This window comes from Polyodon spathula, chromosome 1 (assembly GCF_017654505.1).
Source record: "Polyodon spathula isolate WHYD16114869_AA chromosome 1, ASM1765450v1, whole genome shotgun sequence".
NCBI classification, from domain to species: domain Eukaryota; kingdom Metazoa; phylum Chordata; class Actinopteri; order Acipenseriformes; family Polyodontidae; genus Polyodon; species Polyodon spathula.
Window position 1 is genome coordinate 18,570,400 of NC_054534.1, and position 16,931 is coordinate 18,587,330.

Consider the following 16,931-nt stretch of genomic DNA (forward strand, 5'->3'; position numbering starts at 1 on the left):
GTACGCTATGTGCTGCCCAGGTGAGTGACAACGCGGTTAGGGTAGGCACTATTGCATAGCTGCCCCGCTGTGTGTGCTCGGCCCGTGCTACTTCGGTACCACGGTGCATACAGTGCTCACTGACTCACAGTACCCGATACAGGCAGTGTGCTGACGAGCTTCTGGAGAGGCAGCAGGTCCCGACGGCTCCGCCCTCACCCCCAGTGCCACTGACAGTCGCTGTACCACCCTCTGATCTCCCCGTGGGAGAACAGGGCAAGCAGGAAGACCAGGCACTATGTTCGGACAAGGACGTGCTTTCCAGCGTCTATCAGCTGCATGACATGGCTCCTCGGCCCCAGCCATTCCCCACCTTCCCTGAATTTACGGATCTAGTATTTGTTTTCCCATAAACTATGTTTGGTGGCCATCTTCGAATTGAAAGGGAACGTTAGTTTACCTACCGTAAACCTGGTTCCCTGAAAGAGAAGATGGCCACCAACCATGAGGTCGCATCAGTCTTCATCACTGTCTCGTCGCGAAAAGAGACAGATCCTTCCCTGCGTTACGACTATATTCCCTCGGTAGGCGGGACCGAATAGGTCATTGAGGGAAGGGGCCTATCGGCAGCTTTGATAGAAAGAGCTCAGTGACACCTACCAATAGGGAGGCGTATATCCCATAAATGATGTTTGGTGGCCAACTTCTCTTTCAGGGAACCAGGTTTACGGCAGGTCAACACAGCCTGGTAAATTATCATCACTAATCTTGACATAACATTCTGACACGGATACAAAATTTGAGCTATCAGATTGAAAAGGAAATCTTCATGACATGTTTGTGACTTATTCAGCCAGACAGATGCCTCCAGATTCTGAAACTCTCAATAACTTGTGGTAAAGAATGTCTGAACCAAGTTTCTTCACACGACTAAGCGCTTCTTTGTAAAACTGGAAGTGTTACTACTGACAGAGTGTGCCTCGACAGTAATCCGATAAATTATACATAAAAAAATGTGAGGGACAGAGGAATGCTTGCCTCAACTATATAGGCTGGGTTATAAATGCAAGTAATTTTAGCCACAAATGTTAGCTTCTCTCAGGTACAGCCAGAAGCATGCATTTACTGCTACTTTGCAATTGATCTTGTCATTTAAGCATTATAGGGGCACTTATTGCAATTGTTTAAATAATTAGGGTATGATATAAATGGATGAATATGCTGTGCCCAAAATTACTTGCATAAAACCAAATAAAGTAACTGATGTGTCTGTCAATGTGGGTTATTAAACCTATTGCCACAGCTAAACAAATGGATTACTGTACTTTGATGTTACTGAATATCTTAGAAGTACTTAGATATCACGCATTGCTAATCAATATATAAGCAAGCAGTGTTACCGTAAAGCGCAACATTTTAGCAATGTTGTACTTGAATTAATATGAAGTTCTTATTGTAAATGAAAGTCTGGAGCATTCATGCAATTCAACATTTTAACTGGATAATCGACACGTTGCAGAAGCTCAGTCTGCTCAAAATCATTCATATCAAAGGCGAAGGCTGACATCGTTTATTACCATGCCATTATTTTACTAAACTATCACCGAAGCCTTCAGCTGTCAGGCTTTCTTTACACAGCGTAGATTAAAACACAACTAAACTTCCAGATTCAACCTGTGGTTAAGTCAGAATCCATCCACAAACAGATATACATTCTGTACACAAACCATCGTTAAATCGTATAGATTCAGAAGAATTGATTCCACTGAACTCGATTGAATTTGGCATTTCATTTATAAACTCGGTACATTCAGTTTTTGGATCCAAAATAATTAGATTCAAAAGCCAGGATCGTGTAATTTCGCAATGTAAACGCAGTACATAATGCAAATCGCTGTTCGGTAAAGAGTAGATTTAAAGTGGAATTTTAAAAACAAAGTCGTGTTGAGAGTTGACGTGCACTCCAACACGGACTCAAAAGTTAGCCATTTGAAAAATGTTAACCAAGTAATAATAACCAATCCTAACCATTACACAGTACCCGCAAACCACAGAAACAACTGTCAACACGTAACTACTAACTAACAGACAATGTGTTGTGTTTTGTGCTGTTCGTTTTTATTTATATACCGGGATCAACATTCAAATAATCAAGAGTTAAAAAGTTGCGAAACAGCTCAGAAGTTTAGTTTCAAATCAGAAAACAATTAGGTTGTATCTGTTAGACTTCATTAAGCAAAAACTTTTTTTTTTAAATGTTATTTTATTTTTTAACTTCACTTACCTTCACTGTTGTGTATTCTTTTCCATTAAATTCCACTCTGTAAGCCCAGCTATGTGTCTCTGTCTTTCCATGTTAAACAGGTAGGCTGGTCTAATCGTTCATAGGAGCAAGTCGATTGAACTGGGTGGAGCTCCGAGTCATCGATCGTGAGGAGACGGTTCAAGGTCTTTAACGCGTTGTGGTTGAAAAAATGACAAACAATTTACTTGTTTTTTTTTTACAAGTACTGTATGGGGATGTATTTGAACAGCTTTTTACCTTCAGATGTTTGACAGGTCATAGCCCAAAAGGTCCTATCGGGAGTAAAGGCCCTTACCTCTTTGTGAACTATACATAAAATATACACTTGGACTTACCCAGACAGACAGAGTGGAACATAATAGTTTCATTAATGGTGTTTTAGTAGCACACATATCATGTCTCGCCCATTTGGTGTGAGACAAACATTTTGGGAGCTTTTTTGACAGCATAATCTCACTTCTAAAAGAAAGGAAATTACTTTAAACAAGCATTCCCAAATCTCACTGCCATTTTTTCAAACCTCACTCATTTGGATGCAATTCTGAGAATTTACCAAACATACTGTGCATGTTTCCAAGGTTTAGTTCTTTAAAGTTATCTGGTATCCATTAAACCTATATAGAACCAATTACAGTAGTTCCACTGGCTTCATGAATCAGAGGTGGCTATTTGAGTTTTTTTTTTTTTGTTCCCCATGCTTTTTTGATTTCAACCCCATCACTGTTCTTTTTGTACACAAAGATAGGTAACACGTACAGATAGGCCACTGTGGTGGAGCTGGGATTTGAACTGGGGAATCTCCTGGTTATAAGGCTGTTTCTTTAACCAATGGACCACACAACCTACTACAGTTGCATTTCTGGGCCTCCTGAACTGATGTTCTTTGAGAGAAAGGGCTTATGGAAGAACTTTTTGCAAACGACACAAAAGTGGAGTGAATTGGTACATTTGGGAGACAGTTACAATAAGTGTGGATTGTGGGCAATGTACATATAAGATCTGTCCCAGTCCTACCTCTTCACCTGTAATCAACTCAGTGGTGTACAACACTGATAGCTTTATTATCACCCTCCCTGTACACCTTATAGTTATCCAGTTGGATTCAGTTAACACAGAATGTGTATAAAAATGAATACCGGTATACATATTGTATCACTTTAAATCATTTGGAAACATGCTGAAAAAAATAAATAAATAAAGCATTAAGCAATCGCATTGTATTAGGTAGAAAATGTTGAAAGAAGTTGCAGAAACGAGTAACTGTCAGCTATGAAATTTCACCCACAATATTACGTTTGTATTACAGATTACACCCAATTTTTCTAGAACCCTAACATGAATCTTAACCGAGTTGATAGCATTTAAAAATGTGAAAACTTTAGCTTTGCATACTTTTAGTTTGTTGCAATTCACCCAAAGATTATTAAAAACAGGAATTTTGAGTGTCTACCACAGCACATGGCAAATTACGTTTAATATAGAGAAATGTAAGGTACTGCACGCAGGCAATACAAATGTACGTTATAAATACCATGTGGGAGATAGTGAAATTGAAGAAGGAACCTGTGAAAAAGATTTAAGAGTTTATGTTGACTCAATGTGGGGAATCTATAAAAAAGGCCAGCAAAATACGTAGATATATATAGTGAAAAGTGTTGAATTTAAATCAAGGGAAGTAATGTTAAAACTGTACAATGCATTAGTAAGACCTTATCTAGAATATTGTGTCCAGTTCTGATCACCTCTTACAAAATGGTATTGCTGCTCTGGAAAGAGTGCAAACAGGCAAAAAAAAAAATCAATTTATTCAGTCTGGAACAAAGAAGACTTTGTGGTGATCTGATTCAAGCATTCAAAAACATTATAAAAGGTATCGACAGTGTCAACGCAGGGGACTTTTTCAACCTGAAAAAAAAAAACAAGAACCAGGGGTCACAAATGGAGATTAGGTAAAGGGGCATTCAGAACAGAAAATAGGAGACACTTTTTTGCATAGAGAATTGTGGGATTCTGGTACCAACTCCCCAATGTTGTTGAGGCTGACACCCTGGGATCCTTCAAGAATCTGCTTGATGAGATTCTGGGCTCAATAAGCTACTAACAACCAAACAAGCAAGATGGGCAGAATGGTCTTACCTTTTTATAATGTCTATGTAACAGGTAGTCTGTCGTTACAGATTTTCTAATATTCATTTTGGGAGAATTCACATAGGTGTCAAAATAGACCCTTAAAGGTTAGCCTTAGTGTAAAGTTAAGTTAATGTCCACAGACAGTTTTGGACTTGGGAAGACAGCAGTAGGTTATGTGATTACTGACCTTTTTATGAAATGTTGGCAGCATTAGACAAGTAAAACTTTAACATGTTGTTCAGGAGATGAGCGCTGCTGTTCTGAATAATTCACTCGTTAACCATGAGGGCACACAGTGGGTGGAAAACTACAGTCTGAATACCACCTGCATCATCTCTTAATCTCATCACGGAATTGCTTCCAAGCAACAAGGTTTTGTAGGGATTCATTAAAACCTGCCATGTTGGCCGTGTAAATGTTGAAGGATCACTTTGCATTTGGGTATCATCCCTAACTGCATTACTGTATACACAATTATTTTTCATTCTTTAAACCTGAATGCATTTGTGTGCACAGAACAATGTTGAAAAACATAGAGATTTAAAGGGACAATTGGAAAGAAATGCCACCATTTATTATAAAAAAAATTAGATTTTTGATGATCTTATAACGTCTATGCCCTGTATCCATGGAGATATTCAGCTGAAACAGAATGAAAGGTATAGCCTCAAGATCACTGGGCTATTCTCTGTATTTGAAGTATTATGGTTTTTCTTGTATTTACTACATCTTGTAAAGCGCTTTGTGATGGTGTTCCACTATGAAAGGCGCTATATAAAATAAAGATTGATTGATTGCTTGATTGATTGATTGATTGACTGATTGATTGATTGATTGATTGATTGATTGATTGACATGTCACAGGACTAAAAAAATAAAATTAAATTAAATAAAAAAATTTAAAGCAAACTAGTAGAGTAAAATTATTTAACAAACGTTTCTTTTATCTATATGAAGTTCTATATGAAGTTTTTCATAGATATTTACGTTTTCATTTCTTTGTTTAAACACTTTGTTCCTGCAATCCTGATGCTACTTTTTTATATTAGGTATACCTATATGAAATGTTTTCTGAGCTCACAATTAGGAAATGTTTCCATCTGCTGGTAAAATGGTAGATTACTTGGTAAGGTTATATAGGTTATATATATATACAGAGTGATGGTGCGTTGATGTGGTAAATTTACTTTCTGATCACCCTGTATATATGTTACGGGCAAACCTTGAAACTGGGCAATTCACAGATTGCTGGGTCAAAGTCCGAAATTAATGCCAAAGGTCTTTTGTTCTGGGTTTTGCCCGGGTAGATGAGTGCCCACAATCTCAAAGATCTTTCATTTGATGTGTTCAAGGGACAGAGACAGAGTTACTTTTAAGCCAGTTTAAAGACAGCTAAAATGGTTTAAAAGCAGTGTGGACAAGGCCTAAGTTTTGTTTTAATACACACACAGTTGCTGTGCATTAGGTTACCGAACTGAATTAATACCAGAACTTGCTACTTGTTATGAACAGGATTATCTAGTGTGGCTGTCGCTGCCTTTTGCAACCAAACTGTGTGTGTACTTAAACCATATGAAGAGCAAAAAGTGAACTCGCAACCGCATTTAGGCGGTGTGCGTATGAGTTGTCTCCAACCAGACGAACCTGCCTGGAAGTCGACACATTGTCAGATAACATGACTCACGCTCAGCCATTTACCCTTTGTGCAGCTACTGTACAGATAATAAACTTAATAAATGTGTGTCAAATCATTTTTTCTTTTAAGTTTCTTTAAATATGACTATATATTTTACAACTACAGGCTGGATTCGTGACCCCTGATTGGCAGTGATATTGGACTACGTATTGAATTAATTAAGCTGACAACATTCCAATTTCACTAAATAAGTTTTTCATCATCAATGGCAAATCTCCAAGGATAGTATTTGAATATGAATGAAGTACAGAAGATAACACATCCATTTTTTATCCAGTTAACAGAACATTGACATCCACGAATGGGCTTTAGGATAATAGTAGATAAGTGATATTTCCTAGAAGTGGGTGATATCGCCTCATTGAGATATAAGATTATACAGAAAGACACCAACTAGGAATAGGTGTTTGGACTTTTATATAGTCACAGTAATGAATAAAATAAATGTTATATTCATGAAAATGTTCGAATTGTAAGCAGTTTTGTTTAGCATACTACCATTGTACATCGACAGCAGCACTATGAATTCCTAAAATAAATCTAATAGTACTTCTATTACAATGCCTGTCTTAAATTATTGTTATAATTAGTATGTGCCATACTTTATTATTTACAAGCATGCAGACTGTGCTTTTCTCCCTGGCATGGTACTCTCTTTATTTACAAAATTAAATATAAATGATGCTGTGGTGGGGCTGAGGTCCTGCACTTGTAAATGCAGCTGACGGGAGATCAAGCCAGTCACGCTCCCGTCAGCAGCGTTACCTTGTGTCTAGCACTGACAGCGCCACTGCTGGAGGTTCCCTCTCAACTGACATCAGCAGTAAGCCTGGACCTTGCACTGTTGCGTGGACCGTCCTCCAGAGAGGATCCCAAAGAAGAAACAAAGGGCTTTGGGGTAGGCCAGGGGTTAAACGGGCACCCCCTTACAGAAGCCCAGTGAACAGAAAGGAGCTAATGTTGGGGCCAGCTGGCAATAGACGTCAGGCTGTGAGAGTGGTTAAGAGCAGCCCTGTCAATCTGGTATTAGTATTTTTGTTTAATAAGAAGCAAGGCTGCTAGGTTCTTTAAAGAAAATAAATAATAGATGAAGTTTTTGTACAACACCCCTCAGTAATGAATGATACAACTGTTTATACAAGCAATGATTAATGTTGTAAATCATGCAATGCTGAAGACATGGCAATGATTACTGATGTACAATCAAGAGGTCACTTTGATGGTCTTGTTTGTCTATTAAAATGCATTTTAGAAACTAGACTCTCTTTACATTAAAATCTTGTACTAGATATTATTATTGGCCACAGATGGTCGTCAGCTATAGTTAGATGCCCTCGTCAGTTTACGATAGATCAGTTAGAGGATTATTTCTAAGAGGTCTGTTTTAAAACTTCTTAACTAAGTGGTGCTTTTTAGCTTTAGAGAGAGCATATGGTGTCAGCCCATGAGAGCTGTGATTACAGTGTGTCTTAATGAGGACTTTTGCAAAGAAATGTGTATCTATCCCATGGAACTGCACAAATACATCAATTGAAATAGAATTTCTATTGTTTCCAGGTGTGTTCTGATATCAATATTAATAAAAAAAGTATAAACAATTAGTTTTCAGACTAGACTTTAGCACTTAATATACAGGGTGATTAGAAAGTAAGTTTACCACATGAGATATGGTGCGTTGATGTGACCTGGGCTTTCTGATGCTAAGTAACTACCAATAGTGTGTTTTGGCTTTTTATTCTTTATTGTTAACTTTTGATCTGGCTAAGTGTTACCCATTACCCTCATTAAACCTCTGGGAGAGTTCCCTCTGGGCCTAAACTCAACCATAACTATAGCTGTGAGATATACACGCCCATAAAGCAGCGTAAATTATGTTTAGCTGCCGTAAAGTCTGATTTTACCGGTCGCTAAAAATGTGCGATATGTAAAGAATTGTGTTAACCTGGTGTTCTACCTATTATCACATCTGCACTTTGCCATCATTAATCCATTAAAATTATATTGAAATGCATTCGAATTGGGCGAGATCAGGATACTAAGCGGGCGCAAATATTATGGGATGTAAGGATTTTCTCAGAAAACTTTTCTTTTTTTTTTTCCTGTGAGCCAAGAGGACTTTGCTGTCCTTCACCTGACATTTACTTTTTTTTGCTTTCTATTTTTGTGTTCCACAAATGTCAAACAGCGACTATTGCTCTCTGTACAGCTAACTACATCTGTGGCTACTAAATAGATAGATGCATTCTTTGAGACCGTCATTATCAAAATTGTAGAGCATTATTTGCATTGCTCTTAAGCTTACATAGAGCGCAGTGCAAAATAATTGCCTGGCCACAATGCAATTTGAATTTTGCATCCGCAAATATTTGCTGCGGCTATGCTTGCATCACTCGCATAGTGTGATGTGTAGTTTGGCAAGGATGGGGTTAAAATCTCATCCATGTGCAACAAATGGTCAGGCTCAAATTGGATAACTGATTGCCAATTTAAGTAGACCACATGTGTTAAAGGAGCCAGTTCCTTTTATCCTGCACAGCACAGATTCCAAAAGCCCTAGTTTTGTGTTTGCCTTGTATGTTTTGTTTGTTTAACTGTTTAACTGTTTTGTTTTGTTGTAAATAAGTGTACAAAAAACACTTGAAACTGTAATATCCTGTCTACTAACTATACTATTCCTACTGATGGCCATCGTCCAGATACCATACCACAAGCTATTCCCTAAATCTGAACTGTTTTGCATTGCTAATAATTACTATACATACAGTAGGTCTCAAATGTGCAATTTTGAAAGAAACATATGTTATAACAAAATGTATTTTCTTTTTAACTGGAACTACACCAGGATACAGAATGTTCTGTTTCAGAACTCTCAGAACATCTATTACTCTTACACTTCCTGGGTCATTTCATCCCAGTAGTGTCTTCCTGGTCAAAGCATGTAACTGGATGAATACATGTCAGCCAATTGGGGAATCAGATGTATGGTTAATGAAGATCAAAAAAGTGCAACACTATCTAAAAGCATAGCTTTGCAAACTGAGATTTTTCACTTAGTGTTGTACCAGATAGCGGGCCATATTCACAAAGCATTTACCACTGTGTTAATTTACCACCAGTTTTGGTGCTAAAAGGCTTCAAATAAATAACATAGAACTAGCAAGAAACAATTAAGGTACATTTCTTGCTAGTTCTATAACATCAGCAGTTTATTTCATTATTTATTTTACAAAAAGAGGTGCACACTCAGCTAGTGGGTAAATGCTTTGTAAATATAGCTCATCGCTTTTATTAAATACAAACACAAGTTCACTATACCTTGCATTTCTTTTAAAACCTTCTCAGCATAAATATAATATAGTAATTCAAAATGACATAAAACCTGCAAAGAAAGCATTTTTTTCTTCTTTTAATTAAGTTTCATAATAATAATAACAATAATAATAATGTGATTATTATTTTTAATGGGGGGGGGGGGGGGGGGGGGGGTTGTAGATGTGAATCCATCTGGCAGGCAGCTGCTATTTTAGATTCCCTGTGGCTCTCCATGCAGCAATCTGTCTTATTCCTGCCCTGGAGAGACCCTCCTCCAGGGATTGTAACTGTAATTCAAAGGCCTAACTATTCGATCCAATTCCTAGGCTTTCTGTAAGGCTGCCAGTTGAACTATTCATTTGCACCAGTGGAGATGTGGACACATGTCCCCTAGTACTGTAGCTGTGCTGGGATCACCTGAATCCATTTCAAATACGAGCTGAACAAACATTGGAAATTATTCCCTGTTATGATTACCTTGCGCCCGATTCTAACCAGTCAGGCAAAGACTTGAAAAAAAAAAAAAAAAAAAAAAAATTCCCATTATAGGTTAAAACTTTATTAAGTCAATTTCTATCCTCAAATTGAACTATTAAAACTAATGTTAAACCTGGAATCAACCAAAGATGGTTACAAACCTGACAGTTTTATTCAGTAAGCATGTGTAGCTATAATACATCAATGGTTTAAAAAATAAATACATGAAAACATTTCAAACGTTAAACTTGAAACTCGGTACCTAATTACAGTATATTGCATACCTACACCCAGACTGTCACATGTCAATTATTACTCCCATTACTCCCAGTATGACCCATGATTCTAATTAACACCATCTAAGATGGTTCTGTCTATTACTATACAATGTGCTGGTTTGTTCTCTTGTGTGTGTTTTTTAGGTGATAAAACCATTTCCAGAATAATGAATAGTAAGATGTTCTTTTTTTTTTTTTTTTAAGTGTGAGTAAATAAGCAGATCTGTTGTTAGTCATTCAGTGGGCAACTAGAAAACAAAAACAACAACAAATAAATATTCCCATGATAAAGCATTTATTCTTTAGCATGCTACCTTTTAACATGATTTGTTTATATTTGTTGATAATTGATTTGGCAAAATATTAGGAGCTTTCTTTAAACTGTAGAATTTAGGAGGTTTGTTTTGGTGTATGTTGAGAGGGTTCTAGTAAGGGGTTGTAGAGCCAGATGTGGGTTACTTAGGGAAACTGTGAAGTTCTGCCTAAACTTGACAATACTAAATAAATCAATTGACTCAAGGTGGTAGAGCTAAAGTGTGAACTCACACCGCCAAGCCTGCCAGTGACTATTTGAGAATCTGCACTAATGAAGGAAATGCAGCATAAAATGTAGTACAGATAAAAAAAAAAAGGATATACACCGTCTGAATATGTGGGTTCAAATCTTTTCCCCCCCAGAAAGCTGTGCACCATGCTGGCAAAGTTAACAAATATTATAGCTGATACTACAAAATGACATACTGGCCATCTATCTCAATAGCAATGTAATTCGATCAGTGGTATTGCTAGTATAGATTTATTTAATCAATTGCAAATATATTTTAGATTATCAAAGATTCTACTGTTTTAAAATGTATGCTGTACAATATAGAAAGTGATATAATATGTAAATATATTGATACAGTACATATATTCTACAATGAGCCATATTTAAAGTACATTTACCATGCTAATTTTGATAATTGTTTAAGTAAAACCTAAAACAAACTGCTTATCGTACAGATCTAAAAAGACGACAACATTCCCTATAGGACCCCCTAAATTAATCTCAGTTATTTATTTGAAGCATGTTAATATCAATGTTTTGCCTTCTTTTTTGTTGTTGTTGTTGATTTTGTTTAACATGTTACAGCTTATATTCTTTTTTATATGAAAATCTGAATGGCATTAGGGTTGAGACACACTAAAAAAAATAGTTTAATCGTAATTAGTCTTCCTTGCCACCAGAGGGCCGAGCAGAAGGCAAAGGAAAATGTTTTAGCTTCTCTGGTTTGATCGTAAATGTCACATGAGCCAATACAGCCAACAAGAAAATAGGGTAGCCATGTTTAGAGACATTGTTTGAAAACATAAAACCTATTGTCTGTGGTTTTTGGTCTGATGCAGGTAATTGTGATTTTAATTGTTTGATAAAGTGATTTGTACTATCATTTTGTGATTTTATATTGTACTATTTATTACAGCATTCACAAACCTATTAGTTGAAGTGTTTGTTTTCTTGAGTTGTACTTGTCTAGTGTCTTACAAGTTTTATCTTTACATTCAGTTGTTGTCCTTATGAATTGTTACAAGTTATTATTTTCATTAGTTTGAACTGCAGTGTCTTAATATGCAGTTGTACAATCCGGATATATTTTAGGGTTTTTAAAAGGATGCCCTGTGTTCAGTTTATTGCATGAGTTTTTGCTGCCAGCCTATACTGCACACAGCTAATAGGTTGTTGTGATCTTTTTTTTATGATACTGATAACTGTAATATTGGGGGGGGGGGGTTGTCTAGGTATGCAATATACTGTAATTAGGTACCGAGTTTCAAGTTTAATCTTTGAAGTGTTTTCATGTAGTTATTTTTTTAAAAACATTGATGTATAATAGCTACACATCATTACTGAATACAACTGTCAGGTTAATAACCATCTTCGGTTGATTCCAGGTTTAATAATTCCATTTAGGGGCTACAAATTGGCTTGATCAGGTTTAAACCTATAATCAGAACCCTTTTCATTTCCCTAAAAAAATGTTTTCCAAGTCTTTGACTGACCAGTTTGAATTGTGCACAGGTGCTTTCCTGATATGGTTAGATGTACAGTAAACAGGGAAGCTAGTTTTGTATCTACAGTGTGCTATTTTACAAAGACTAACACAATTTCTTTCTTTCTTACCTTTTTTTTTTTTTTTTTTTTTTTAACTAAATGGCTGACAGTTTCCACTATTATACACGTGAAGTATTGCAATAATTTAACGAAGTGGAAAAAGTGACTCTGAATAAATACGATTTGGTGGAAGCTAAGTTGCTTGAGCTTCATTATGTCAGTTCTTTCAGCTGCAACTCAACTTGTTGCAGTGCAACTTCATTTAATAATAGAAGAACAAGGAGGGGTAGAGGGGGAGGAGGAAGAGGTGGAGGAAGCAATGAGGGACACTGCAAGACCACTTCTGCGCCAAGAAGTCACCCGCCGCCGGCTTCGCAGGCCGAGAGTCTTCAAGCCGAGGACAAATTTCCTGGACATGTCAGACCAAGAAATTCTAAAGAGATTTCGCCTTGACAAAGCTGCCATTCTGGAACTTGGTGACATTTTAAAGTGGGATTTGGAGAGTCGAACCCGCAGATGCCACGCTGTACCTCACCATTTAAAGCTCTTGGGAGCATTATCCTTTTATGCCAATGGGTCATTTCAAAGGCTTAGTGGTGACCAACTTGGACTAAGTCAATCCACCATCTCCAGGGCAGTATGTCAGGTCACTGATGCTTTGGTCAAGAAGGTGACTGATTATATTTCCCTTCCTTTGACCTCTCAGCAGCAGCTTAAAATACAAAAAGAATTTTCTGACATTGCTGGCTTCCCCAGGGTACTTGGTGCAATTGATTGCACTCACGTGGCAATCCGGGCACCTTCTCAAGATGCTGACCTGTATATTGGTCAAAAGAAATCACATTCCGTCAACATGCAGGTGATTTGTGATGCATCCGGCATTATCTGGAATGTTTGTGCGAAATTCCCTGGTTCATTTCAGGATTCTTATATCTTGTCTGAATCCTCGATATACAAGATCTTCGAAGGCAATGATGCCCCAGATGGCATTTTATTGGGTAAATATACAATCTGTCTATAATATTTGCTGAATACAGTTTAACATTGTGAGTCTTTATATCTGATCAGCAAAACCGTCATAACGGCTCCAGATTGTGGCTAAAATGGTAGACAATTTTGCCAACTGTCTTTTTGAGTTTAGGCACTATTGGTGCCTGTAACCCAATGATAATGCTTATTCCTTCAAAAATATGTCAATATTTGTGAATGCACAATGTAAAAATAAAACAAACATATCACTTGCTTCAAACTAAAGTGTGAAACGGGCGGTTACAATCTTACTCTTAGGCTAAGGTTTTGTCTGGAGCCCTACATTGCAGGTCCTCCTGTGTGCACTGTCCACGTTTATCTAGAAAGGTATTTATATATTTCTTTGGAAAAGACAAAGTGTCTTTTTCCTGTCTGGACCAAAAAATATTGACACACACTTACATTTTGAGGTTGTCTGTTTCACAAATGTGTTGAATTGTCTGGATTATTTGTTGTGTATAAATATGTCTATCTATATATATTTTTTTAGGTGATGCAAGCTACAGTATTAAACCTTGGCTCATGACTCCCATTGCCAATCCCCGGACCCAAGCAGAACAGAAATATAATGAAGCGCATTCCTCTACTTGGAAAGTCATCAAGCGAACCCTTGGTTTATTAAAGACAAGGTTTTGCTGTCTTGATCAATCTAAAGGTGTGCTACAGTATAACCCTGAGATGGTGTGTAAAATCTTTGTGGCATGTTGTATGCTTCACAACATTGCAGTCCGTCGGCAGTTAATAAACAACCAGGACGGAATCCATGCTGAGAAGGCGGAGGGTTTAGATTCACAGGAGGATGCTCCAGGCCCTGTATCTGAACTGAATACTGATGAGGATGGCTACAGAGTTCGTAACCAACTTATTAACAAATGGTACTCCTAATTATGTAGGCCCTGGAAAAACTTATCAGAAAGGAGATGTCTATACAAGCATTGTCAATGACACGCATTCATTTCTGGCTTCCATTACCGACCTTCATTCTAGACATGACCCAAACATAAACATTTCATCCCGATTGCTTGGCATGTGACTTGTTGCAGGAAAGTATGAGCATTTTGTACATTCCTTTCCTTCCCCCACCCAGTGTGTTTTGCACCTGCTTACTCTGGAGTAGACTGAAAATAGTAATATAAATGTGTTGCATGTAATGTTGAACGGGTTAACTATCACCTATACTCTTGGTATGCGAGGAAGGATAAACTAAACACTAACAGACTGAGGACAAGGGGACCTTTGATGCCATAATAAAGAATTTCTTTTCTTAAGGGTTCACTGTGCCTTTGCTGTAACATTTATTTTTGTAGTCCTTGTAAATTAATTGTTTTCTTTATAGTTTAGGGACATGAGGTGTTATGTACTATATGTTTCTTGCAGACCATTTTCATACTAATTTAGAATGAGTTCTACAGTTGGATACAATAATAAAGTAAACCTGAAGTGCAAAGTTAGCTCTTTCATTAAAACACTACAATTTTACTAGTATTACAATATCTTTGATTAATCAATTGTTGCCTGGTTTTCTTTTTAATCCTTACTGAAGCTGTTCAATCTCTCTCTCTCTCTCTCTCTCTCTCTCTCTCTCTCTCTCTCTCTCTCTCTCTATATATATATATATATATATAATGTGGATTATTACAGAATGAATTAGAAATTCATGTTTATACATTTGTAAAGGGGGGTGTTAAGTGACGGTGATGCATTACTGAAAGTTACAATGGTATGTGAGGAGGAGGGGAGGGGATAATGTATACACCAGCCGATCAGCTCCTAGAAGATGATAACACAGATGTGCCTATGCAAGACCTAAAAGTGTGAAGCAGGCCAGATAAATGATTTCTTTCTTGCTAAGGCTGTTGGAACACAAACCTTCTCATTTGGATTTCTAATGTGACGCGTGACTGTCGTTTACTTGAACGAATAAAGCACTGAATTCACACTGCCACACTACAAGGATAAGAAGGTCAGATGTTTAGTACAGGTATTTGGCATGTTGATCCATAAATACTCGTTCATAAATTGGTAGCTACTGTATGTGAAACCACTAATACCGGTGGTTGAAGGGTAGTATCCACTAAAAGGATGCCCTGTTGTGCTTGTCATCAGTATTCATTACTAGGTATAATTCAGCCCTTACAGTAGTAAATCTTGGGGTAGATAAAACTGCTAAGCAATTTCTGGTGAACTTTTATTTAATTTTTAATGGTTATTTGATTCAATACTACTATTGAATTAAATGTACCAATTGCTCCTTCCAAGTATTTTAGTACTAGCCTTCTGCCACATCCCTGCATTCTACTTCAAAAGGTCACGTTAAGTTTTACTGAGAGATTAAATATATCTGTTGGTGTCTGGAAAAGCAGCAATCTGCTGATTTTCTTCTTGGACTCACTCTTTCTCAGTAGCCAGTTGCTGTTTTTTCAACGACTTAACATGTTTTCCTTCATATGACTTACTAAAATTTAAGCATTCAAATATCTGGAAGAAACAGTGAATGAACATTTAATTTAGCTCATTAGTAGCATTAAATACAGTTATCAACAAAATGAAATACACGTTTACAATTTTTTATATAGGGCCATGTACAATACTCAAACAAAATATATTGTATGTAAGATGTCACTTACACATAATTCTCCTAAGGTTACGTTTATGTATTTTTAACTTTCACTTGCTAGGGAATACTAAAATGAACTTTTTACACAATTGTTGTTGTTTATTTATTTTCAAAAAAAATGTTTTTGACACAAACAGAAGTGAAGATAGCTGCAGCAGTCTTGCAACACTCTTAACTACTTCTATGTCTTTATACTGGGGCAACTGGTTATGCAGCTGCCAGGGGCAGTGTAGGGACTACAAAGTAGACCTCGTGGTTCCAGTAATTTCTGCAAACCGGTAGACAATTGTTGCTTAATTAAGTAATTGGCTACCCTTTAAAAAGAGGACAGGCGCAGTTAGTCGGAGAAAAAAAATCTTTGAGTAAGTCTGTGTGAACAAAGACCTGTTTTTTTGTTGTTGTTTTGTTGTTTCACTTCAACTCTGACTGAACTCATCTGTTTTTCTTGCAGATAAACGGCTTTGCCATCTTGTGGTTAGCTATGGCTCGTGAAGTAAAAGTGTAGTTATATCTTCAAAAGAAGGTTTGGAGGGGGGGTTGTTGCTTGTTTATTTTTATTGCATATTAAAAGAAAAAAAAAACAACAAATAACCACAAGGGTTAAGCACAAATGGTTTTGAAGTTCAAAGACGACACAAATTTCTGCTGTGTTTTGAGGGTAACTCCCACACACCCCTCTTCGACTATATATATATATAGATATATATATATATATTATATATATATATAATATATAATGCCGTCATACCGTTATCCATATAAATATATCCATCCAACATTTAGGTAAATATACTTAAATCCATACATAATAATAGTGCAGCAATATAAAAGTTACACTAAAACCTACTAAGACAAGAAAGCCATTTTATAACTAACTACACTTTTTTTACTATACTGTGCATGTATCATAGTTTAGCATGGTTTGCCATGTTTTTTTGTTTTTTTTTGCTTTTATGTTACCTTTCTGTTTTAAAATGTTTACCTATGATTTACCATGCTTTCACTATGGTTTATTA

At 36.7% G+C, this 16,931-nt stretch overlaps 2 protein-coding genes across 5 annotated transcripts in view; one reads left to right on the top strand and one right to left on the bottom strand.

Moving 5' to 3' along the window:
• Positions 1-2,363, bottom strand: part of LOC121315078 (peptidyl-glycine alpha-amidating monooxygenase B-like) — an 83,950-nt gene extending 81,587 nt beyond the window's left edge. For 2 of the 4 annotated variants that reach the window (XM_041248997.1, XM_041248981.1), the window contains exon 1: positions 2,264-2,363. The gene's annotated coding sequence lies outside the window, so the exon portion shown is untranslated. The remainder of the gene's footprint in view (positions 1-2,263) is intronic. The other 2 variants (XM_041249006.1, XM_041248988.1) reach the window with 2 other exon arrangements.
• A 9,158-nt stretch (positions 2,364-11,521) lies between these two features.
• LOC121315099 (putative nuclease HARBI1) lies at positions 11,522-14,794 on the top strand. Its single transcript, XM_041249017.1, has 3 exons — positions 11,522-11,563; positions 12,380-13,267; positions 13,789-14,794. Exons 2-3 carry the CDS (start codon positions 12,484-12,486, stop codon positions 14,181-14,183), a joined length of 1,179 nt encoding a protein of 392 aa, XP_041104951.1. The 5' UTR covers positions 11,522-11,563; positions 12,380-12,483; the 3' UTR covers positions 14,184-14,794.
• Positions 14,795-16,931: the final 2,137 nt, after the last annotated feature.